Genomic DNA, 26,865 nt, shown 5'->3' with positions numbered 1-26,865 from the left:
AATCCATTTTGTCATGTCTTGTCTGAAGCCTCTGCCCAGCAGCCGGGGTGGAGCCTATGTCGGACCAGCTTAGGAGCGACAAATGCAGGCTAGCCATTCACTGTCCAGTAGGCTTAGAATAGACTAATCAGCATGAAGCGCCAATCAGGAGGGCTTAGAAGTCTAGAAAATGTGGAGAGCCATTCAGTGATCAGTATGCTTAGAATCAAGGAAGGATAACGGACGTATTTTCGTTACCGTTATCTGTTTCTGATACCAGCTTTTAATTTCGTTTCCGTTACTGTTTCCGGTAATGGAACGGCTGTTACAGAGCTGCGGGAGGACAGCCTGTCCGGCTCTGTCAGCACCCTGTTTTGCCCAAGCGCTGCTTCGATGCCACGCGTAAACACTACACACGTAATTTTACGTCGTTGGGATGCGCACATTTTGCAAGATTTTTAAAGAAGTGTGGGATCATGTCTTCAGTCAGTCTTCTGTCTTCAGTCACTCTGAGTGCAGCAACCCAAGATGGGCGTAACCTTTATCCAATGTCGCATTCATAGGCGGACGCTCTCAGTAGTAAACTATACTGCCATAGCCACGCCGTGAAATGAAGTAAGTAAAAAAATAAAACTAAAAAATCATATGCTGTCATCCTCGTGCTATGGTAGAGTAGAGTGCGTGGAGTCTATGTTGTGTAAGTCTCATGTCTTGATGTCATGCAGGTAGGTAACGTCACGAGTAAGAAAGCGGGTGATGCACCCTCGATATCCAATATTGCACTTTGTTTCCATGCTGTCGTGTAGTATTTAGAGCATTACACTCTAAAAACTGAACTTCACCGCATAGCACGCTGTGCGCCAACCATTGCCACGAATGATAGGATTATCGCTTCTGATTCGAGGAGAGAGAGAGGCGTACGCCTTTTTGTGTCAATTTGGATATATGGTAATTGACACAAAAAGGCGTGCGTCTCCCTCTCTCCTCGAATTAGAAGTGATAACCCTATCATTCGTGGCAATGGTTGGCGCACAGCGTGCTATGCGGTGAAGTTCAGTTTTTAGAGTGTACAGGGAATGGAGTGATAAAAATACAAAAATAAAATGAAAAAAAAAACAATGGAATGTCATCGCACAACAGTATTAGTCATTACCCGAATTCAATACCGGACGATAATTTTCATTTCCATTTCTGTTTCCGGTAATGGAGGACAGTGGTACGCTTTTCCGTTATCGTTACCATCTCCAATTTCGGTAATATACCGTTTCTGTTTCCGTTACCATTACCGTTACCCTTCCCTGCTTAGAATGAACCAATCAGCATGAACTGGCCAGAGCTAGTCAAAAGGAATGAAGCTGCGGTCGACCAATCAGCAATCAGTAGGCTCGGCGCGAACCAATCTCTATGAAGGGACGGAGCCAAGCCAACTCATTAGCATAATTGGGGGCAGAGCTAAAGGCGACCAATCAGATGGCTTGAAGCTGGTTTGTGATGGATTAGAATTGGCTTCTATTGGATTAGAAAAAAGTGGTTGAAGCGTGCGATGGCTCAATATTGCTGATGTTCTACAGGCCACCAAAGGAAATACGGGAAGAACTTTACAGCACTGCTGCCAGGCATTCTCTCGTTTTTTCCACAGTGAATCTTTTTACATCGACGTGTGCATATCTCTGTAGAGCAACCGGAATATACGAGGGGTATTGAAGTCAAACCGGGACATTCTGTCTCCTGAGTGTACAAATGGTTCGCGCTACTTTTTTTCGTCATTTTCACACGAGACAGGCCTCCCCGTTCACCACGTGGTGGTCCAAAGTTTGTGCAAAACAGAAGACACGTGCTGGACAAGATGGCCGACAACGAGGTGAGCGCGCACATCCAACAACGAATTGTCATGAAGTTTCTCGTGAATGAAGGCGTAAAGTCATCTGAAGTTCACAGAAGACTTCAAGCTCAGTGTGGCCATGATACACTTAGCCGCAGCAAAGCGTTTGAGTGGTGCAAACGGTTCCAAGACGGCCGTACATCAGAGCATGACAATCCCGGACGGGGCGGCTCAGAGCCCAGTGTCAGAGTTCCTGAGAACATCCAACTTGTGGAGCGCCTGATTCTCAAGGATCGACGGATAACATGTCTCGAACTGGCTCGAAAGACGGACCTTTCTGTGGGAACGTTGAACACTATAATTCCTGGACACCTCCAGTTTCGGAAAGTTAGTGCCTGCTGGCCTCCGTTATCATTAAACATATCCCCGCCCCCCCCCCCTCCGTGTTTCACTGGCAGAGAAGACTGGAAATCTCCCAAGATCTAAGGTACTGTTTCGACACTGAAGGACAGCCGTTCTTTGATCGGATGATCACGTGCGATGAAACCTGGGTGCACCATTTCATTCCTGAGTATCAACGTGCATCAAAACAGTGGAAGCATCCAGGCTCGCCAGCTCCCAAGAAGTTCCAAAGCATCCCGTCTGTGGGCCATGGACACAGTTTTCTGGGACAAGGTTGGCGTTGTTCATGTTGATTTTCTGACCAGTGGTACCACCATCAATAGTGCATATTACTGCCAGGTTCTCAGGGATGTGCATAAGGCGCTGAAGTAAAAGCGGCCGGGCCTCATCACCAAAGGAGTCCTCCTCCTACAGGACAATGCACGCCCGCATACAGCGCATCTCACAACACGCACCTTACAGGAACTTGGCTGGGAGTTGGTGCCACGTCCCCCTTACAGTCCAGACCTCGCCCCCAGCGATTTCCATCTCTTCGGGCCACCGAAGGCGTTCCTATCGCTTCTTCAGCTGCGACGACGAGGTCAAGAATGCGGTCCGATTATGGCTGCTACGCGCCGGTAAGGATTTCTACGGTGCTGGCATCCAAGCCCTCGTGAAACACTGGGACAAGTGCATTAGTGCAGCTGGAGATTACGTTTAAAAATAAATTTCTCTCCTGGCAGTTCATTTTACTTTTGCAAAAAATGAAAAGTCCTGGTTTGAACACCCCTCGTATGTCACCTGCGGGTCGCACAGGTGCCGCTACCATGTGGATACTGTCAATGTTGGTTGTGCTGACCTCTATATATAGTTGTTCCTTCGACCAGTCTTACATTTCGCCATCAGGGGATAAAACGGATTCAGACGCCACAGCTCGTGCGTCGCACCTACGTATGCATTTCGTCCTACATGAGTATTCATAGTCGTTCCCCTGCTGATGAGATATCTGACGCGCTTGCCTCACCCTTCATACTTAGAATTGCACATTGAGCCTTTGTTACTAGTCACCAAACAGAACTGACCTTCTATGCAGCTTTCAATCTTCCTTGTCGTGTATATATTGTACTGCAGCACATGGAAATTGTTTTCTCATTTTAGAAAATTGACAAACACGGGTCGGGTATTGCATCATGTATTCCTGTAATGCTGCACGAACTCATGCTGCGAACTTCCATGGTAGCGGTGGTACTGTCAATGTTAAGTTGACGTAGTCATATTGACTGCACCGCATATCAGGATCCTCCCTGCAAGCTAGAGCCCATGTGTTGTCTACTTTATCCGGCTGGACTGTGAAATTGTCACTAAACCATTTCCTCGTGTAGGCTTTGTAGAAGTTTGGAGGAGGAAGGAACTGCCACTTCTTTTCTTGAGTCTTGTTCATGCCGTACTCTACACATTTCCCGCCTGTTGTTCTGCAAATGCAAACAGAAGTAAGAAAAACATTTGTGTGACCTTCTTCACTAGATTTTTCCAAAGGTTTTCTACACACATGCAAATCACCATGAACTGCTGTGTTAGCCCCATGGTCTTCCTGCGTATACCTGCACGCTACCTGAACTGTCTACGTAGTACAAATGAAATAAGTACTTTTTACACACTATCGGATATGTATGTGCAAAGCAGTGAACATGCACGACGTCGAAGAATACTTGGCCGAACTCATAGGAAAGACTGGAGGAGTCATTGTAGAGGCAGTTGAAGAGCTCTATGTCATCCGAGCAGTTCGTTCTGAAATATCGTGTACATCACGTCAGAACATAAGGAGAGGCCCTCCAACTTCTCGGCATGGCATAGGATATGTCAGACATTTTTCTTTTTCTGTTAACACTTACCGTGTATATGGACTTGGATTCGTCAGCCCACTTTTCTTGTGATATCCCTTGGCCAACATATAGTCTGTGGCATTATCGTGTATTTCGCAGCACTTGTCTGTCGATTCACCAGATCCATACCTCTCCTTTTCAGTTGATTTATTTCCAGCACCACACCATTTTGTACCTGGAAGTTTCGTAGAAAGAGGGTGACCAATATGCACCGACAGCATTCCTTCTCATATATCGTATCTCGGCCAGTAAAAATTTGCTGGCTTCATGTGTTCAGATACTAAAGCTAGGTGACATATGAATCGTGGCTGTCATCGAACAAGCCAGACAAGCCGCAAGATTTCAACCACGGATCTCTTGATTACCAGTCACAGCAAGTGACATGACCAAAATGGGCATTCTCCCAATAAGCGCGTGCGCAGCCACCTGCAGGCGGCTGGATTGTTATTTTGGGGGAGATAATCCGTTTCAATGTTACGTGGACGTTTGAGGACGCGACTTGACGACGCTTTGTACTGAAAATCAGTGCAATAATGCGCTTTCACTCTTTCTGTATCCTTCTTGCAATCTTCTGTTGCAGTTTTCCAGCGCGACGTGCCAACCCAAAAATAGTCTTCCTGTTCATTTGGGATTATAATACGACGTTCCGCATTCCGCATCTAGGGGCGACGAGAATATGGAGATGGTCCATTGCGTTAGTTGTGACTGGTGGGAATGGCAGTGGTCATACACAGAACAAGAACTGGCCTAGGCCACATGTTAGTTACACGGTACACGCACATTAATCTTTGTAATTATTTGTGGTAATGATAATAACGCAGTGAGACAGCTTGTGAACAACCAATCTCTTTTTGCATTCCTGCAAATTGACGTGGGAGCAGGTGAAATTTAAGCCAAAGTCTCACGCCAGCTCGCTTTTGACGTTCCTTGTTGTGTGGGCCACGTGGTACCGCGCTACTAACTGGTGCAGATTGCAAGGGCATCAAATGACGTTTCAAAATAAATAAAGTGGCTGACATCCTAGTGGTCTCCTTCTCGCACCAAGCTCCGCCGCAGGTTACCTAGCTTACAGGGAAAGAAGGAAGACCGCGGCTTCCCTGAGCAAGTCATGCTGGTTGTGCTGACAAGTGATAAAACAGCATAAGTGCAGCCTAGTGGCCAAGCTCAGCGTACTGTACAAAATGCGACTGTACACTGTACGACTGTACAGTGCTGTACAGTACTGTACATGCGACTGTACAAAATTCTCATTTTGTACAGTCTTATTATTCACGCATGACGCATTAGTCAATCATTAATAATTCAATATAGCCGTATATGCCAACTTTCTGACACGATTTTCTGTTTCTTCTGATTTTCTCGGCTTGGTTTGCAAGTTGAGGAACAAAAGTATCAACTTGTATTCCAACCTATAGACGAAGCACGGGTTCATCGATGGGGTACGTTCAGTATTTTTGTTTTTCATTTATTTTTATTTATGCGTATACGCTACACCGCCTTAGGCATTACAGTAGCGGGGTTTTGTATGCATTTTGTTGAATGAAGTATAGCCTTCGCAGTCACACTTTCCAGAGCCGTCGCATTTTCAAATGCAGTGACAACGGAGACAGGATTCAGTGTCCGGTTGACACAAGCAGTTCCCGTTTCGTTGTAATATTTGATGCACTGCAACGATGCATGCATTCTTGTGAGCGTCACTCGCTTCTAGGAGTAGACTGCCTGTGTGTTTTGCCGGTTTGCTTGAAGTCTGCCAACAAATGCAACGCTTTGGGCTCTGTACGCACGGTTAATATTTGTATCAGACTTCTTTTGGAATACTGAATAACCACCGTCAGACATGAAAACAGGTAAAAGTCGATGGTAGCAAGGACCGGCCGAAGGGTGCGTCAAAAGGAGGGACTCCAGATTGGCCAAATGGTAGGCATCATAGCTCATTTTCATTGGTTGCATGCCCAGTGTCGACTGTGGAGCTGTGGGGGGCGTATGGAGAACGGTGGGGGATTGATAACCAAGGGAGGGCAACAGACGTATTTAATTACAGTTTCCGTTACTGCTATATTTTCGTTTCCGTTATCCGTTTGTGATACCAGCTTTTAAATTTCGTTTTCGTCAGGTTTCCGTTGCTGTTTCCGGTAATGGAGCGGCTGTTACCGAACTGCGTCTGTCAGCGCTCTGTTTTGTACAAGTGCTGCTTCGGTGTCACGCGTACACACTACACAAGTAATTTTACGTCGTTGTGATGCGCATATCTCGCAAGATTTTTAAAGAAGTGTAGGCATATGCCTTCAGTCAGTCTTCTGTCTTCAGTCACTCAGAGTCCAGCAACCCAACATGGACTTCATCCCATGCCCCATTCATAGGCGGACGCTCTCAGTAGTAAAGAATATGCCATAGCCACGGTGCAATGAAGAAAGTAACAAGAAATAAGAACCATAAGGGGGGGGGGCTGCATGTCATCGTCGTACTATGGTGGAGTAGAGTGCGTGAAGTCTATGTTGTGTAAGTCTCATGTCTTGATGTCATGTATGTATGTAATGCCACGAGTAGGTAAGCGAATCATGCGCCCTCGATATCCAATATTGCGCTTTGTTTCCATGTTCGGGTGCAGTATTTAGAGCATTACAGGGAACGGAGTCATCAAAATACAAAAATAAAATTGCTTTGTATGATCATTGAAAACTAAAATGTCAGCTCTGCTGCTTTGAAAGTGATAAAATAGTGCGGCCGAACGGCGTCCCCGCGCGAGCCGCACGCGAGCCCGTTCTCGCGGTTTGGACACGCTAACACAACGACGCGCGTTACCGATTCCCCGAGCGAACGCACTGTTTTATCACTTTCAAAGCAGCCGAGCTGACATTTTAGTTTTCAATGATTCGCACAAAGTAATGAACTCCTGAAAATGACACAATCAACAAAAGAAGAAGAAGAAACCTTGTCGTTGTTCTTGTTGACATTCCCTAGGTAATGTTAGCACGATGACAGTGAGTCTTAGTTGGCGTCTCTTCTAAAAATACGACATGCAGCAGATGATTATCCTTGCGATAAATCTTTTATTCCAGTGTCAGCAGAATGTATTCAGTGGCTTCGAGTGTGAGAGGTGAGCCCAAATAAGGAGTGTTGATGGGCGCGCACTGCTCTGTTGGCTACTGAAGCTTCCAGTCAATGATGATGTTGGAATGACTAGTTTTTTTTTTATTTGAATCATTAGCGACTCACCTATTTAGTGAAGGGACGTGTGCTTGTGAACATTTGTAAACTGGTTAGGTTTGAAAAATGATGAGAGGTACAGCGTGTTGCCAACGATATTCTCATCTACCCGTTCCACTCAATAGTATTCTTGCAAAATATATGGGTGCAAGCGAATGAAAGTAACATGAAATTAATCCTCTTCTGAATTATAGTTGCTGCGCAAACGCACGAGGGGTTCGTTTTTTTCTTAGTTGTATAGACAACATGCATTCCTGAGCCGCTTTTTTTTTTTTGGTTCGCGACGGTCGACTGGCGATGTCCTATTACATCCGGAGGGAAGGCTCTATTATTTCATCGGCGCACACGTATATAGTACATGTAGGCCTTGTTTTCACGTATGGACAATCATTGACTTAGAGAAATAATACGGATGATGTGGTCGTGATGATATTTTTTGGTTTTCGCTGGTGGTGTGCGTTCTGCAAAATGCTAGTGAGTGATCTGTTTGTGAAGCTGGGATTCCACTCGACAAGTAAGTTCTTTATGTTTTCCTTTTTGCGTAACACGAATGATAATTTTATGTACTAATGCGTGAAATATTGGTTTAAAAAATAAGGGTTATCGCGTTTTTATTGCAATTTGTAAGATGGGACGAGCATTTTTCACTGAATTGCCTCGCGAACCTGGTGAATTCCTTGTTTTGGGCAGGCTATTTTACGAGTGCCCGACGCCGGTCCTGTTGCGCTGCATTTCACATGCTTTCCTGAAGCGGTATGCTTTGGTTTTGTAGTGTGGGCTCCAATTATATCAGTAGAAGTGAATAGGAGTGTTTGTTTGTTTGTTTGTCTGTTCATTAGTATGCGTCTCTCGCGCACGTAGCGCTGCTCAAGCTTCGTTTGCTTGGCAAAAATGCAGACTTTATCGTACTATGCCCGAGGAATTGTTTTGTAGCAGAAATGTTTTTTTATCCTAGAAAATGCCGTTGTGGTGGGATGATTTGCTGTATAACTAATTATTTCACACGTGATCACTTTGTCTCCGCTTTTTAAGATTTTCATGCCCGTGCATGTCGGGCGCTGGTTGCTGTTGTCCAGGCATTCCTGCCATTTTCTATCTTCTTCTGCCTTCGAAACGAGAGTAGCGCTGGCGTCCTTAATAATTTTGTTGTGAGATTAGTTGAGAAAGTGCAGATGCGGGACTTATAGAGGAGAAAAAAGCATTACGAGTCAGTTCTCTGCCTCGCTGTCGGATGGAGCAGTCGCATCGTTCTGCGCTCCCCGTGACTGCTGTTGTGGTGGGCTGCTTTGCTTCTGTGCCTGATTCTTTTTGTTGTTAGCTATTGATTGTTAGCGTATTTACTCTTGCTTTCACAGCAGTTTGCATTCCTCCGTATTATGAGTGGTTTTCTGCTTGCATGTCCAGAGCTGTCCTAACCTGCCCAGACATGCCACGGTGACGTCACAGCTGACGTCACAGGATGTCCGGAACTGGTGGTCACAGCTGTGATGCTTTGCAACCTGCCTCTGCGCTTCGTCGCCCAGCGATGGTCAGCGGCCGTTCCGGACCGCTTTCTTCAAGATGGCCGTCGTTCATCTTCAACTAAACTCCTTCTCTCCACTCATCTCTAATATTTTTTTTCTTTTCATGGACACTAGTTGTCCACAACTCACAACTGGCCAGAACACGAGTTAGATGCTCCCCAATTAGTGTAATGACTCACTGGATGATCCTAATTACTGTGGGGGTCCCAAATTGCTCTAATTGCTAATTAAATTGTGTTTAAGGCCGGTTGTGAGTTGTGGGCTACGAGCGACCATCCCATTCTACTTCTGTCTTCCCGTCTGCGCTTCCCTCCCCTGTCTCGTTATGCTATACCAACAAGCCCAAAGGTTTGTTGACCCCCACATGTTGACTACGTCGTTATGGCAAAGGGTCAGCACAGGGTCATTGTCGATGTCCTCGTAGTTAAGTTGATCGATGTCAATGAAATCATCCTAGTCTCTCGAGTGACTGGGATTCGTCACTGTCGCGAAATTCGATTTCCGAGATGACTACGCCGCGCGTCAACAACCCGCGGTCCTTCTGGCAGTTGCAGCTACCATGGCAATGGCGGCAACTGCGAGCAGCTCCTTTCCTCTCTGCTCAGACAATGGGAGACTTCCTGGGCGTCATACGTGACTTTGCATGAGAGTGTAGGGCAGCTCCGCCGTCGCTACTACGACACATTTCGACAAATTCCCCGAAAACGACCTGGTAATTCTGAATGAAACTTTCACGGTTATGTGCCTACAGTACTCGAGAATATAGCTTTCTCGAAGTTTCAGAATCGCCTGGACTGTTTAGAACCGTCCGTTTAAGGACTGACTTGCCTGGATATATGAAGTCTCCATCCTTGTTCCATTTCACAAGCGCAACCCACATTGGTACAGGGCCTATCAGCGGAGAAATGCAGCTGTTTGTGTACTTCACAGCATTGTCCTTCATCGTTTGGGTTGCAACGTATGTTGATCCGAGTGTGAGCATCTCACCAAAGACCTTTGCGCTGCAATATGTTAGATGACGAGAAATGTCAAAATTCAAACACCAAAAACATTCCTGATCGTCAGAAGAGATACGCACAAAGAACGTTGCAAAACAAGTCGAGTTTTTAAAAGTAAGTAAATAAAAGCGAGAGAGAGAGAGAACTGGTTAAACCGTCAGGAGCATCAAATTTGAATTTAAGTTGTTGTTCTTATTCATTTTTGATTTTTTAAATTTAAATGCGATGCTCCAAACCGTTCATCCAGTTTTTCATTCCGCAGAAGAGAGAGAAGGCGCGAAATGATGCGCGCGGAGACGTGGACAGTGTTGTAAGCGTTTCGTGTGTCTTTCGCTTGCCTTTCGCTCAACTGAACAGTGATCTTGTTCTTTTTTCTTTCTTTGAAGACATGTTTGCAACTTGGCCACTTGGCCGTTTGCTCTCGCTGCTGTTGCCGAAGGTCCTCGCAGCCTCTTTTTCCTATAACCCTTCCATGATAAAGCCTATACGAGTCCACAGGTGATATTGCTTTTTCACAACCACGAAGCCGAGGCCTCTGAGCGCAACACTTCGTGTAATACTCACTTTCGGCATATTAAGCATCGTCCTTCGCTCGACGGCTGTATGTTATAAGCCTGAATGAGACGACTGCGCGATTCCGTGTTGGGTTTTCTCTTGAGATCCCGGCACTTACGCATTGCATAGAAAAAAAGAGAGAGGATAAACGACTGGAGGCCAACTACAGACCTCAGAAGCGTGACGTTTTAGAGAATCGTAAGGCGCCTCCCGATTCAGACTCCGTATCGTTTTACATCAATCACATGCCAGCAACGTGAAGTCAACCATTCCAAAGGAACCAGGCGATTGGCTTATCGCAGTCTTTTCAGAAACGTTATCGTGAAACTTCTGCTCTCTCCTAAAACTCGCTATAGTCGTGTTCAACTTGAAAAGGAAAATATGTACGGCCATCTTGTAACGGTTTGCACCACTCAAACGCTTTACTGCGGCTAAGTGTATCGTGGCCATACTGAGCGTGAAGTCTTCTGTGAATTTCAGATGACTTTACGCCTTCATTTACGAGAAACTTCATGACAACTCTCTGTTCGATGTGCACGCTCATCTCGTTGTCGGCCATCTTGTCCAGCACGTGTCTTCTGTTTTGCACAAACTTTGGACAACCACGTGGTGAACGCGGAGGCCTGTCGCGTGTGAAAATGACGAAAAAGACGTAGCAGGAGCCATTTGTACACTCAGGAGACAGAAAGTCCCGATTTGACTTGAACACCCCTCGTATATATAAATGTTGTAGCAAGCAGCGACAACGACAGCTTTGTCGTGGCACTGAACTCGAAGAAAGCCGCACAAACTAACACCCTTCTCTCAAAGAATTACGAGAACAATACGGCATGCGATTTTGCCAAATACGCCAAAATGCAGAACTTTTCTCCGCGCCTAGCGTAGGGAAGAGGAAAGAGGGAGTGAAGGAGAAGTGAGGGCTTTTGGCGACTTTCCCAGGACTACATTGTATCTCTGCTTACATAATTCTATGCTTACATAACCACTCCTTTGTAACACAGAACAAGCATCGGAATAAAGGATGATTTTCGCGTGCGTTGCGACACTGCTGAATAAGAATGTGCAGGGGCTCAATCTTGATCAGCACATAGCGATCGTTATGGCTATTTTTCAAAATTTGCGCGCTCATTCCGTCACGCGCATTGGCCGTCAACCGGGGAGCACGAGCGTTTAGCAAGCGTTAGAGATAGCGAAAAGTTCAAAATCTAGCCCCAGGTCCATTAGTACCCATTGGAGCGTGCGCGTATCCTGCACCTGTAAGTGTCGAAGAAGGTACTCTCTCAATAGGTGTCAACTGATACAGAACATTTCGCCCTTCCATGACAGGTTCCTTAATCACGTACAACAGTTTCCTAATTTTATGCGATTATTATCCGGGAAACAGCTCACTCTTGCTAAATAACTGCCTTGGCAGAACGAAGTACGTCCACCAAACAACAATTTTCGGATAGGAGAATTTTTCACGTTTCACTGGTACCTCTCTTTGAACAGTAGGGTACCTAGCCCACTTACCAGAAAATTTTATTCTACAGCAGCCACACCAGTACGGATGCAACTCGGCAGTACCCGATGTAACCTAACATCACCAGAATAAGTTTTAGAACTGAACGACTATTTTTATTTAGTGTGACACATAAAGAGTTCTACGCTTCTTTCTTTTTTTTTCTTCAGTGTTTCATTTTTTTCCCGAGAGGTCTGTGGAAGTGCTGTCGGTGTGTATAAAGTTGTTCATCCATTAGTTTTCTGCCCGTTGGACAGGATTTTGTCGTATTACCGAACTTTTCTTCTTCACGTAAGACTACGTTATCCAGTGAAAGTTTTCCGTACTTATTATCATAGGAAGTCACAGCACGTTCCCGTGAAGATTTTTCTTGGCCATGGCACCTGTGTTAAAGGACAACGGAAGCGAAATTTGCCCATTGCAAAAAAGGGTTCGAACAAGATGTAAATATTACGTAGAATTATCGTGCCACTAGTATTTTGAAAGTGCGCTGTACGGATGGACATATTTTTGACGATTACGAGCGCGCTGGGCTGCCTACCCGACACGATCGCTCATGGAGCGCGCCCGCTGCCGCAAAGCATTGCGGGAAAATCTGAGGAGCGCGTGATGTCAAATATCTCTCGTGCTCCATGTGCGGCTGCCCGGTGAACGGGATAAACACGGCGAATTCCGAATAACGCCTGAAGATGTTTCATTCGGAGATCTCGTGGAAGTCTTATGGCGATATGTCCTATGAGAGATGGGTTCGTACCTATGCTTCTGGTCACTGTTTTTTCTCCGTAGCGGGAATCAGACGTACGCCGAAACGCCAAGTAGAGGTAAAGATTTGTGGCTTCCGTTTCCATGAAAATACAGAAGGGGCCGCTCCTTCCTTCAGCCTGATGTACTTCGTTGACAACCCAAGGCTAGTGAGCACCTCTGGATTTGTTTTGAACCATTCGTCAACAATATGTCTGCACACTACTTGTCTTGTTCCACCTGTCTACAAGTTAGTCATAGACGGATTCCCGGGGAGAATAAGATTCCTGCCTTTCGGAAACAATTGAAATATGACAGTCATCAAAAAAGTCAGACATCGGCGGAATTTGAACTTCGCATCTCTCGATTGCCAGTCGAGCGCCAATAGCCAATACGGCCACGGAAACAACCGCAGACTGGTAGAGCGTGTTTGTTCTGAAACATATCCTGGCCGAACGCAAGGTAAGACAGCCAGCAGCAGTTAACCCCCTGCTGTTTGTTATCCCGCAACTGTGCCTGTTTATCAGCGATCGTCTCCACGTTTGCACTGCTGCCTTTTATGCTTCAACTCGTTTCGCTTCGCCTGTCGGCGCTGATATCGGCATCGGTACACGCGCTTTTGATGACTTCGACTACCGATCATTCTGGAGGTACAGCGGTACACATTGGGAACCAGGCTACACAGATCCTATAAGAACAGCATCTTCCTGTCTCAGCGCCAGTGGTGGACACGGCACAATGCTTGGTACAACGGTTAACCTACTGCTGTTTGTTATCCCGCAGGTGAGGTCTAGCCCAGTTCATTCAATCCGCAGCAACAGTTTGTTTTTTGTAATTGTGCCGTGTCCACACACGCTTGTCTCCATCTTGTACGATTGTTCCCTTATGCGCCGTATGTTGCTTGTGCGATGTGGTGACGTCGAAATGAACCCTGGCCCTTCTGACACATTTGAAAAGAAGCTAAATGAAATTCTGAAAGGACAGTCAGACACTGCTAAAACGTTGAACGACATTCGGCGTGATCAGCGTTCTCTCCAGAAAGCTGTTCAAGAGAATAGCGAGGAGGTTAAACAGCTATCGCCAAGAATATCTAATATGAAAACGCTATTATCCGATTTCACTGAGTTAAAGAGTACTGTCACATCCTTTCAGAACTCAGTTTCACAACTACTGTCAAGGGTCGACGACCTCGAGAACCGTTCTAGGCGGAACAATTTAATTATTCACAGTCTTCAGGAATAACCTGATGCTTGAACTGGTGAACACTTCTGTCTTCCAAAAAATCGGTGTAGAAGTTCATACGGTGGAACGTATCCATCGTCTGGGGCGTAAGCGGCCCAGTTGTAGGCCTGTTATTTTTAGGGTGTGTGATTTCAAAGAAAAGTCTCAAATACTGCGTAACTGTAGCAAATTGAAGGGAACAAGCATTTAAGTGAGTGAAGATTTTTCAAAGAAAATTAAGGAAGCGCGGAGACTGTTGTGGAATAGCTGCTCAGATGAAAGGAGTTCCGGTGTTAAAGCTCGCCTTGCCTACGACAAACTGTGTCTGCGTGACAAGGTCTACTGCTGGGATTTTGTAGCTAACTCTCGTAAGGAACTTGTCACTGCAACCGCGACCACGGTTCTGAGTGGCGATATTCTTAGTAGCGGACATACTGAGGATCTAAATAAAAATTCCTGATGTACTGGGTCTGCCCCTGACGCTCTTTTATACAAATACTCGCAGCATCTGCTCTAATGATAAGCGTGACTGCCTTCTGTCCCACATTGATGATTGTGACGCTGATATTGTGGCCCTCACAGAGACTTGGTTGACACCCCATATAAATAATGACGAAATATTCGCCAACTCATCACTGGTGTACGAGATCTTTCGATGTAATAGGGCACAACGTATAGGTGGTGGTGTACTCTTGACAGTCAGGCCATGTTTGAAACCCGTTGTCAGTAACCTCTCGGTTGTTGATCTTGAATTGGTGTGGATTTCCTTTCGTTGTACGAATAATAATTTTGTAGTAGGTGCGTGTTTACCGCCCGCCCGATTCATCGCCATCTTTCGTTTCATCGTTTCCTGATGTATTCAACGAAATAGCTGTCAGGTTCCCTTCATCAATAGTATACATCGTCGGCGACTTCAATTTCCCTGATATTGTTTCGGATCCGCCACCCGTCTCACGTGCCCACAATAAGACTTGTGACGACGTTATTCGAGTTGCATCTATTTTTAACTTGTCCCAATTAATTTTGCAGCCCACTAGAATTGGCTGTACTCGTTCGAGTCTTGGACCTTTTGTTCACAACTCAGCCGAATACTGTTCATTCTATACAGTTGTTAGCTGGCATTAGTGATCACGCTATCGTAGTTTCTTCTATTGACATACCTTTCATTCGTGAACGTGTTACCACCAAGACCATCACTTGTTACTCGAAAGCGAATTTCGATGCCATCAACCATGCCCTTTCTGCTTTTTCCGAAGACTTCCTGTCTTGTTTTTCATCGCGGTCATTAGACGAGAATTGGCTGCTTCTCAAGCGTGAAATCAATCGTCTTGTTGACCTCCATATACCTCGGGTTACTGTTCCAGCTTGTAGCCGGTCCCCGTGGTTTAACAAAGAGCTCAAGAGGCTTAGAAATAAGAAAAAGTGGCTGTTCAGCAGGGCACGTAGCAGTAACGATTCCGACCTGTGGGCTATATATCACCACAGCGCGAATGAGTTTGAACAGTCTGTACGGTCTGCAAAAACTAGGTACTTCGATACAACATTACCATCACTTCTTCGTATACTAACCCTAAGCTATTTAGGAATTCCGTTCGGCCTCATCATAGTCATACAGTAAACCTCATGGTCAATGATACTGCTGTATCCCCTGATTTGTGCGCGTGTGTTCTTAACAATGAGTTCTCCAAGTCGTACACTGTAAGAGATCCTCAGCGATCCATCCATAAACGATGCATTCACTACAGCTTTTCCTATGAACCCTGTTATCATTGACCCTGTTGGTGTATCTTCACTCATTGACAATCTAAGGCTATCTTCCAGCTGTGGAACCGACAACATCACGTCTAAGTTTCTCAAGAGTACTAAGGAGACCATTGGCAATTTATTGTATCAAATATTTTCGCAATCTATTGAGTTCTGTAGGATTCCGGACGACTGGAGGACGGCGAAAGTGGTTCCTGTCTACAAGTCTGGTAGCAAGGAAGATCCGGGTAATTACAGACCGATTTCGTTAACTTGCGTCCCCTGCAAACTTCTCGAGCATATCATTTATTCCAATCTTATCCGTTTCCTCGAAGCTAACTCTTTTCTAACTTACAACATGGTTTCCTGCAAGGGCTCTCATGTGAGACTCAAAGAGAAATGAAAGTCAGGAGCTCCAACAGGAGAGACAACGTGCGTCACTTCCGTGGTCTGCTACGGCGGTGCAGCGACGCTCACCAGGGGCTCAGAGTGCTCCGCGGCCGAATTTTATATCGCGATTGTGGCGACATTTCAACCATTATACGTAAATCTAAGTCAAATCCCGGGTTGTTTTGGTACACATCGCAATATGAGGCAAACAGCTTTGCAGCTTCCGTCGTCCTTTGAGCATAACCACCCCATTTCTCCCCAGCTTTCTCGGGGATTTTTACGGGGATTTTGCAAAAGTCACTCGAGCATTAGTTAGTGGGGACATGGTGAACCATCCGGGTATTTTTCCACAGGAACACTACAATTTTGGAATGTAAACGAATCGGCACAGCGAAACCGCAACTGTACGCCCATGTCAGACCCAGGCCTACGGAGCGCCCATTTTTATATTGTTACGAACCGCACAGCGTCATGATGGCAATGGTCTAATGAGAGAATGACGATGCGCGTGATAAGCCTCGTGTCATCGTCGTCTCTACAATGCCCCCCTCCGAAGGGCACGATGGGTTGTGAAGCGACGACGAAGGTGAACAATTGTGAAGAGACAGTAGCGTAAGGTGACGTCGACGGCGTGGACGTTAAATGTACTGTAAAGCAGTAGACAAGCATGATATGTCGGTGATGTGACCAGAGACTTTGCTTCTAAATACCATATGCGGAACCATACGCCCGACAACGCGCTATAAATGTTTTTAATTTGCCATGAAAGATGCGGCGTAGTGGAGCGGTGCGACGCCTGGTGTCAAACCATATTATTAGTTTCCCTGTTTACCTATGCATTCGGAAACCCCTGTTAACAGTTTAACCTGTTAACCCCTGTTTTCCCGAAGTAACCCAGCGCTGGCCGATGTCAGAGCCGTGTATGCCAAAGGGAGTCTGGCCGTTAATGGAACATGCCTATACCTGGAGCTCCACCCACTTTTTGAGCTCTCTGGCCAATCACGAGCCAAAGTACAGTTCGCTATTAACCCCAGGCTATCCAAGCTATATATTACCTGTATTAACTGGGTGCCGACATTTTCGGGAAACTGGATTGGATTAGATTGAATAGGATATTCCCTGACGACCTAGCAACATAATGGATTTTGCGTCCACTTTTAACGGCGCCATCTGGATGGTGAGGGGCACGCCGGGAAGACGCAGAATAGCAGAAGGCAGAAGTAGCAGAAGCAGAAGTGCTTGCTATCAGAACTGATTGGCCAGCAGAACCGCTAGTTGGAACACACTGCCGGTATTATACGTATTTCAACTATGAAACATAACAAGACTGAACCAAGAACGGGCAAAGGTGTGTATATGAATAAAAGTATGTCATAAAATGAAAATTTTTGGCCATTTGTAGCCATTCTCGCTATTTGCCTGTGATCGCTGTCGTTACTAGGCCTAACAAGGACAACGAAACATATTTTCACGTAAACATCGACACTGTAGCGTAATTTAAAGGTGATTTGCAAGATAATTGCAACAAAATGTACACTTACGGAATAAAATTGACGTAATTTGTGAACAAAAAATTGTCATGAAATCCTCGCTTCGCCGTTCCAAGCTACGCCGCCATTTTCGGGAAAATTTTGGTGTCATGGCGGCCCGCATAGAAAACAGCAGCCAATGAAAAACGCTCAATTTGATTGACAGGTCGAGCTCCTTTTTTAGGCTCCTCCTAATGGCCAGACTCCCTTTGGCATACACGGCACTGGCCGATGTTCGATGGAGGCTCTCCCTACCTCCCTACTTCTCTGTTGCGCCTGCGCGCTCCTTCTGTTCGCGGCCTCTTTCGAACGAACAAACTCTATCTGTGAACCTCTGAACAAACAAGTCCCGACGCTGTCTGGCTTCTTGAACGTCTGACACATTTTTTTTTTTTTTTTTCAACCGTTCAGCATTTCATTTCAGTTCGCTTATCCGTTTATCCTCAGATGTGGATCGTTGTGTGGATTGCAGGGGCGGATTTTATGGTGGATTGTTATGTCGGGCCCAGTGTTATACGCATGCAATGTGGTTGCCGCCGTATGTGTCAGGAGTACGGATTCATTTCGAATACCTAGGACAGTGTTGCCCGTAATCTTTAATTGTAATTTTCTAATTGCACCGTCGATTGGAATGAAACTTGCGCAGTTTTTGTCCTGGTGGCTTGGACCATCGAATAGCCACACTTAATGACATTTGATCGGTGTTGCTTTACAGTACCTTTAACAGGTTGAAGGATGGTGGCAACGTGGATGACGTGGCGAGCAATAGTGACGTAGATGACATGGCACAGGGCTGGGAACAATGTTCGGCAACAATGTGGACGATGGAGCGATGGAGACGCTGTGCTGCTTGCTGGTAAGTCATTGGTCCGAGGACGGGGGCTGAGCCATCACGTGGTGCTGCTATTACGGGCGTCGGTTCTAAACGGGGATGGGGGCTTCTGGTCAGGTAGGGTCATTTTGGGTCTCATAAATCTGTCGGCAGGTCGGGGCTGCGGTGTCGATGGCCATGGCAGCAGCAGTTCCGTCGGGGCGAGCCAGCACCTCCACCAAAATGTTACGAACAGCACAGCGTCATGATGGCAATGGTTTAATGAGAGAATGACAATGCGCGTGATATGCCTCTTGTCATCGTCGTCGCTACAATATCATTAAAGGTTACCGAGCAACAACGTTATTAGGCTTCACACCATAGCTATTTTTATTGCTCAATCAAAACGCCGCCTCTGTATTCGTAACATCCATGAAAATGCCAAATACCTTATTTAATAAACATAATTCTTTGAAGGTACGCTACTTTCATAATTTCTGGAACCTTCCACACAGTCTTTTCCTGGCAACAATGTGACTATGTCTACCATGTCTATGGGACTGTGGGAGGTGTCACATTAACATATTCTGACTCTTCACATTTTCTCTCCGTGTTTGTGAAAGCACTTTGTGATCGCTGATCTTCCATTTTGTGCGTAATGCTTGCGGCTTCACCACTGATCGCACAATTGCAGCAGACTACATACGCGTATATGAGAGCCGATGATCATGTCATGTTGAACACGGATGTAAAACGCAAGCGTACTCGTGTTCACTTGACGTTGGCAACAAGTCCCTGAGCCCCTCTTGTCTTTTGTCCTTCTCGGCTTGTCTATTGTCCTTCCGCCTTGGAGGAAGGACAAAAGACAAAACAGAAAAACACAAAACGAGCACAAAAACGAATAGCATTTTTTGAGCCTAGCCTTGTGTTGTTCGTTGATGTGTTTTGTCAATGAGGAGACCCGAGACAGGGGAAAACTAACAGAGAACAAATTTCTCAGACACAGCTACGAGTGTTATTTTCCCCCTGTCTCCGCATTGTCATTATCAACCAGTTAGTCTGCACCCTTTCACTGTTACCGTAACGCTTGTGTTTCGTCTTTTGTCCTTCCCCCAAGCTCAGAGACATCTTGCCAACATCATGTCGTGGTCATCATAGTCATGTTTGCTGGACACCATGAATGGTCACAATATTATTACCACAGAAATAAGAAAAAAAAATCACATCATGGTGGCAGCCTTTATGCCTCCTCCCAGTTGTTTTCTAAAATGCGAACGGAAAAGTTAAAACTTCGTTCCCCGACAGCGGCGCGCCTATCGGCAGAGCCGGTGGCGTAGCGACGCACACCTCTAACCACAGCGGTGACACAAACCCACGATTGTTGTAACTACCCTCATGCGGGTGCTTTTTGCAAAACCACCATCTTGTCGCGGTCACACGTCATAGGCAACGTCCTTTTGAGGTCATGTGACTTTGTTTATGTATCGTTTTAACCTTTGAAGACATACTCCCAACGGCATAATGCGAAGATGTGAACGTATTTTGTCAGCGTAAACTATAGTGTGTTTCTTCCGCGACATGGTTCCATTTCTCGAGTACAGTTTAAGTACCGTTATTTCACACCTATAAGTCGCACCGCAGATAAGGAGCATGGCCCGATTCTCCTCCGCTACGAAAAATATCCTGCGCATGAACCGCACCGATAAGCCGTGGCTATTCCATCGAATGTGCTCATCAATGTGAACTGATCAATGTCGCATTCCCACACAAAATTTTCCGTTCATACATTTTATTGCGCAGACAAGGATATTAAAAATTACGCCATTAGCTCAGCACCACTTCCTTCTGACAACGACAGTTCCTCAATGTCGCCCTCGTGGACTGAATCACTCAAGCACTTTCGGAAAGCAGTTTGAATCACATCAGCAGAAATGTTCTTCCATGCCGATTCCACCCAATGGCAGAGTTGAGCGTGTAGCCTATTGTAAGCGACCAGTTCATAACAACGAGGTCATACCATGAAGAATGGCAAAGGCCGGGTATTACAACGACTGAATCATCCTGAGGACCGCCGACCCTTCCCAAGAAGCCACGTGGAGGAAAAAACTCCATTGCCTAGAAAAGCACGGGGATTACCGTCAGTGGCCGCATTTCCAAGCAGTTGCATCCCCAGCAGCGCATATGCCGCACCCTAGAGTCACTAAATAGGGGGCAGAGTAGCGACACTGAGCCACGCCGACGACCGAGACCGCCATCTTGGGTCCGGCGCGCTGCATCGCATGGCAACGGGACGCCAATTTCCCCCTTCTCCGCCGGAAAACAGCTCGCTGTCGAGCCAGTTTGCAACCGAGGAAACCGATCATGGATGGCGGTGACTCAATATGTACGGCGAGTTCTTCGAAGGAGAAACCACGTGACACGATCGGCCCAATCGCGGACACCGAACGGCGGCGCGGAAAAGGAATGCGATACTCTGTACCCCAATATAGTGACTCTACCGCACTCCACCCCACGCGCTGGGAACCGTTATCCATTGTTTTGTTGTCAGCGGGAGTGAGGAGCAGCCATGGATGTTTCCGTGTTCTCGGAGTCGAGAATACGAAGTAACCACGATGTAAGTATATCAATTCTGCCATGGGAGAGGTTGCGTTCAACAGATTTCGAGTCTGTAGGTTTTCATGAAAGGCAGAATTTCGTTCAGAGAAGGGATGCACCTGACCGGATCACTTGTGTTCGAGTGTGCCTAACTGATGTTGCTTGATCGCTTGTTATTTATCGAGCCTTGTCTCTGTACATACTTTCGTTGCCTTTGGCATACATTCGAGTTCCGTCATTTAACTGTCAGTTGAATTTCATCGCAGGCTATGGGCACTCGTTCGAGATCATTCCCCCTGACCTCCCCCCACAGCAGCGAATGGGCAGGATTTGGGCCTCAGTTATAACGATCTTAGCGCACCTGGGGGCTTAATCACTTCCATCGTTCGCGAGCCAACGAGGGGCGGAGCTCTCGTTAACACGAACACGTGACACGTTTCACGTGACGCACTTTTTTCGTTAACGGGACAAAGGCGTAATCTCTTGCTCGCGTAACGACCGACGGTGTCGTCTGCCCAACGAATGTGTTCACGTGCTTACAGGCTTCATTGCCTACATGGCTCATGATCTAACAAGGCGCGAGGCACTCGGGAGCTCGAGCACGTGGTGTATAACGCGCTCTTTTCGTTAAGGGCAACCTCCATGGAGCGAATGTACAGCGAAAAAGCTGCGAACTTCGCTCAGCGTCGGACGCCCTGCGCGAGGCGTCAAAAATGTGAGCGTCCGGCGCCGATCTGCCCATGCCAGATATTTTCGCCCAGCGTCCGCGATTCCGGAAGCGTCAACTGCAGATGAACCAATCAAAGTGCTCTTCCGCTACGAATCTACGCCTGATCGCCTGCACGTGGTCGTCTGCTCTCGTGAATCATCGTCATCGTCCTCTTCTTGCAACTGGATGCTATCGTCTGCTCGCTGTTTCGCCAACTGCATCGTTAGAACGTGAGGCATTCTCTGCCAAGAAACAAGTTTTCCTTTCGCAGTAGTGAATATGCCCTTCGGTACGTTACTGGGCGCAGCTTTTCAGGCAGTTGTTGGATTTAGTTGCACAATTTGTGACATTAAATGCATTTTTTCGAGCAACGGATTTCACTAAGCTTTCACCTTATACCGCTGGTTTTTCGCTCCATGGAGCTGGTGCCGGCGAACAACTGGCGGCGGAACGCGCGTGGCAGTCTGCCGCGCGAACTTCGTTGCAAAAATTCGCTCCATGGAGGTTGCCCTTTAAAGTGACAGGGGCGTAATCTCTCGGTCCAGTTACGATCAAATTAGATCATTTGCCTAACACTCGTTAGAATGTGAAACATCCTCATTTGGAGATTTGCAGAAACGGAATTTCTGCAGAAATGAACATGTATTGCTGCACGACTGTGTACAAAATGACATGCTCCCCCTTTCATCGTATTTACACCACTGGTTACATGAGGGCTGTGAGATATTCTCGAGAAGATGCAGATGAAGACGAGAAAGAAGACGAAGAAGTGACAACGACAAGCCATAAGATGACAAACCACTGATCTCGATTGTAAAAGGCTGGATCGCGGATAGGGAGCGCGAGCGTGAAGAAACCGGCCGCCATCTTACTGTACCCACAACAGTCGCCGCAGCGATCATGGCAACTTCTTGCAATTACGGTCGTACCAACCGTACTGGCAAGGATACAGGGCCTAAATTTATACAGGGGAGTCACTCTTCATCAAGGAATAAATAGGCGTCCATTCTGTATATTTAGCTGACCATTATGAAGTGTTTTTTTTGCCCAAAACGAGCACTGGATGCAGGTTGCTTGATCGCTCTTTCGACGTTCAATCGAGCACACTTGCATTTTACCCGGCGGCGAATACAGTTTGAGTGCATAATATGCTTGAAAGAACATGTTACACTACACAGGTAGTGTTGTCATCAATATATGTGCGAGCACTCGAGCGCTTTTTTGCATGCATTGCTAGCATGGTACACGGTGTTCTCTGCGGAAGCAAGTGCCACATTCATTTCTTTGAATTACCTTCACGCACAAGTTCGGTATTACGTCATAATGAGACCACGATTGTCACCTTTTTTCATGCATTGGTATTGTTTTGTGCCTTGGTTTGATTTGTGACAAAGAATCCTACGTAACGGTGGTGTGGCGCGACTTGAATAACGCCTTTGTCTGAGCTGTATCGTCAGCTTGTTACGATAGTAATAATTTGTAGCGTGTCGTGCTATTTGAAGCAGTTTTTAAGGCAAAAGTGGTCTCTCAATACAGGTTTCGTCATGAGGGCTACCCAGTGAATAATCTGTGTAGTGTGATACGGCTGGGTGTACAGGTAAGTATCACGTTCCTCATCCACTGGTTTCTACTTTACAGGAAGGAACAACCTCAGTGCACGCACTGTGGTTAGCCTCTCTCAGTTTTGCATATTTTCTTAAATGTTCACATCAGAAACACACCTTACACTTTAGGCTCCTTCACCCAGCAATATAATAATTAGAGATTATAATTCTTTTTAGAAGAGTTCCCCATATTCTTTTTAGAATAGTTTTTAATCTTTTTAATTTTTAGAAGATACAGGTATTGTAAACCATGTTTTAAACTGATGTTTTAACATTCGTCCAATGCATTTATTAAACAACATATTCATTTTTAACTGGTTGCACCCAAACCAATGTTCTGATGTATTATTTCCTTTGTTGTCGATGCACCATAAAAATTTGAATAATCATCATCAATGCAGGTTACTTCACAGCTGCCTCGACATACTCAAGAAATGGGTGCAGAACCTGCGTAATGCCCACAAACTTTGATTACCACAGCACCTCCAGAAAGTATGTGTCACATGGGATTTTTAAATGTATTCACAGTATATAATACCTTGTATTAACTGTTGTAGATCTAAGCCGTCTCTACAGTACACTCTCAGAAATTAAAACCGTGAGAACCGTGATAATTGTTTCAGTTAATAGGCATGCACATATATGCTATAAGAAGAAAATTATTTCTTGAGAATGCACTTCTCTGGCTACTGGTGTTGTTTACATCTACTGTTGATCACATTCATTTATCACATATTATATTCTTATATATATTATTATATTATCACATATTCGATCACATTAAATTTAAAATTTAGCATATATGAGAAAATATCAGGAAGGAAGTTGCTATTCATTGCTCATTCTAACCTAAAATTGAGTGCTACAAATTTAGAGAGAGTACCTGTCCATTGTCATTCCTAAAATATATATTGTCATTGTAGCAAGGTCATAAAACAATAAATGTAGTCTTTTGTGACCTCCCTGCACGTTCATTGTATCCTGAAACGCATAAGTGCAAGAAATAACTTGAATAAACTTGATGTTGTATAAACTTGATACAAAATGTTGAATAATATAATGTATGATACAAAATGTTGAATAAACTTGAACTTGTACATTCTCTTTACTCACCATCAGTGACCTTCTTTACAAAAGCCTATCGTGTTAGTTTTTTTTGTTTACGTTTCACAGACTGGGTACACGAGGGCCAAAATGACAAAATCACAACTGTTTCAAGCTCCAAATCGTCCTGCTGCAATTATCCTGTTGCAGACCGTACGTGTGTAGTGCAAGAAGGCCCTTGCACATCAAAATGTAAGATGGGAGTCACAGTTAATGCAAAGTGGTTCCTATGAGAGACTTCGATGCTGAACAAAATTGTGCAAACTGCGGAAGGTGCCACAGAAGATATTCAGAAAGCGTGTCTGGTCTCACAACGGTGCTACGACGCTCTCTTTTAGATGACGATGATACTCATTGGAGTTTCAGATGTGCAGCTGCATTTTTTCGAACGTGCTCCACATAACAAGCATGACAAAGTCAGCACTGGATAGCAGGCCCCCGTTCCTAAGCAGCTTTGCTCACGCTGCAGTTGTACTCAGCAAAAGCATGTGAGTACTCGAGAAGGACATTCAGTTTGGCACAACCGCGCCTGCAAATAATCAGAACAAATGAAGGAAGAAACAAACAAACATAGAAGGGCTGTACTTCAAAAAGAGGTAAATCTTGTGTCTCAAGGAGGTGTTACCACTTTTAAGTAACTTAATTGATTAAGCTTACATCACTACCTGATTAACTGTCCTAACGAGCGTGTTCTAATTGCGTGAAGCAATTAAATCACGCTCACAACGTATTTGGGCTGCTTCGGTGTGTCCATATTTGCGAGGCAAAGCACCGCAGTCGTTCACTAAAAGACACTTTCTGCGGCGGTGCTTGATATAAATCATACGAAACCGATACACGGCTAAAACAACGGCTGTGATTCTACAGAACGATCTCTTTCTGCCATGCGAGTATATCCTTTCCCGGACCGTTCTTTATGGAACAATTTTTGTCCAGAACGCAGCACGGGATATTACATACATGGTGGTTGTTAACCTCACATCGTTTCTTGTTGAAATATTGGCTGGGAAACGTACTGTAGTACAATCCCCAGCGCTGCACTGCTGTGACGGTCTTGTTTCGGAATGCAAAACATAACGTAATAAATATCGAACGGCAGGACACCTGTGAAACACTGTTAGGATACATCAGTATACTGGCACCTTACAAAATTGTGTGATGACAAGCAACGATCAACGCCTGCAGCGCTATAAATACTCACAATCTCCGTTGCCTCCCATTGTTTTCTATGGGCGCACACTGCGCTTTAGGGCCTCCCAACACGGCGGCCCGAATGCACGCCTCTCCCCCGCGAGCCCCTCTCCCATGCGCCATCCAGCCTTTATAGATAGAGATCAGTGAGACAAACCATGCGAGCTATCCAAACAAAATTAAACAACCTCATTGGTCGACAAGATTACAGCCTCGTTGGCAGCTCTAGTTTGTTCTGAATTGCCGATCCAGGGCTCTACCAATTGAGCTAAGCTCGTTCGTCGTGACGTTGCCCACATACGTGAGGCCGACAACGGCAAGCCCTTTCACCATCACCACCACCACCATCTAGTTTGTTCAGGGCGGTGACATCACAACACGTAACGGCTCGTTACGAGCACGATAGCCTCAACGAAGAAGCTAAACGAGGAGCAGGGATTGTGCCACAGCAGGGCGTCGATAAGTTTCTTCGTTTCGTCATTCGCTTCGTTTCGTTATTCGCTGACGTTGAAGCTGCCCAAGAAAGATGGCGGAGTGATTCTTCGCTTGGGCGATCACACAAGCAGCTAACTGTGCCCCATGAACGTGATGGCGTCAGAATGTCTTTCAACTGGACGAGACAGATTCTGTAAAGTTCTTCCGTCCGCCAAGAAACGCTCTCCGCACCGTTTGTGAGGACTTGTGACCGTGTACTTCACTCCGTCTTGATAGCTACGGGTGTTGTGATGAACAACAGAGGCGAAATGGATGCATATAGTAGTGTTCGAATTGTTCTCTTTAATAGTATATTGCGGACATAGTGTTGATGTAGCAATGAAAGGAAGAGCAAAGGATTCTGTGGATTTTCTGAGGTCGATTGTCTTGAATAGTTTCATAACATTCTCTTGCTTCGCGCTGCTGACATGGAATTAAGATAGTTCACTGACGTTCTGTTCAAGCTCACTAGAAAACTGTTGCACTGCGAATTTATTTTATTTTAGGCGTCAGGATGCCTTTCAACTGGACCAGATAGATTTTGTAATGTTGTTCCGTCCGGGAAGAAATGCTGAAGAAACGATTAAGCCTGGGCTTAATCGCTTCATCGTCGTTACGGTCGTTACAAGCTAACGAGTGGCGGTAAATTCAAAAAGGCGGGCGGGAAATTTAAAAATGTGGGCACGTGATAAAACACGTGCCGGCGCTCTTCGCGCGATACGTGAAGGCCGTGGTACACGTCACGCGCAATGTGTCACGTGCCCACCTTTTCGAATTTCCCGCCACTCGTTAGCTTGTAACGACCGTAACGACGATGAAGCGAATAATGAAGCGATGATGAGTTGAATAATCGTCAGCATTCACGAATAGGTTCCGCTTTGCGCTAGAACTGAACTTTTTGATT

At 45.7% G+C, this 26,865-nt stretch overlaps 1 protein-coding gene across 2 annotated transcripts in view; it reads right to left on the bottom strand.

Moving 5' to 3' along the window:
* Window positions 1-3,360: 3,360 nt before the first annotated feature.
* Window positions 3,361-26,865, bottom strand: part of LOC135386264 (uncharacterized) — a 31,135-nt gene continuing 7,630 nt past the window's right edge. Inside the window, exons 4-7 of one of the 2 annotated variants that reach the window (XM_064616074.1) lie at window positions 9,624-9,796; window positions 4,075-4,240; window positions 3,830-3,970; window positions 3,361-3,654 (exon numbers count right to left, since the gene is read on the bottom strand). In XM_064616074.1, the coding sequence (XP_064472144.1) occupies window positions 3,399-3,654; window positions 3,830-3,970; window positions 4,075-4,240; window positions 9,624-9,796 (736 nt within the window). In that variant the 3' untranslated portion in view covers window positions 3,361-3,398. The remainder of the gene's footprint in view (window positions 3,655-3,829; window positions 3,971-4,074; window positions 4,241-9,623; window positions 9,797-26,865) is intronic. The other variant, XM_064616075.1, reaches the window with a different exon arrangement.

Source organism: Ornithodoros turicata, chromosome 2 (assembly GCF_037126465.1).
Source record: "Ornithodoros turicata isolate Travis chromosome 2, ASM3712646v1, whole genome shotgun sequence".
Classification (NCBI taxonomy): domain Eukaryota; kingdom Metazoa; phylum Arthropoda; class Arachnida; order Ixodida; family Argasidae; genus Ornithodoros; species Ornithodoros turicata.
This window is presented reverse-complemented; position numbering and strand designations above follow the sequence as displayed.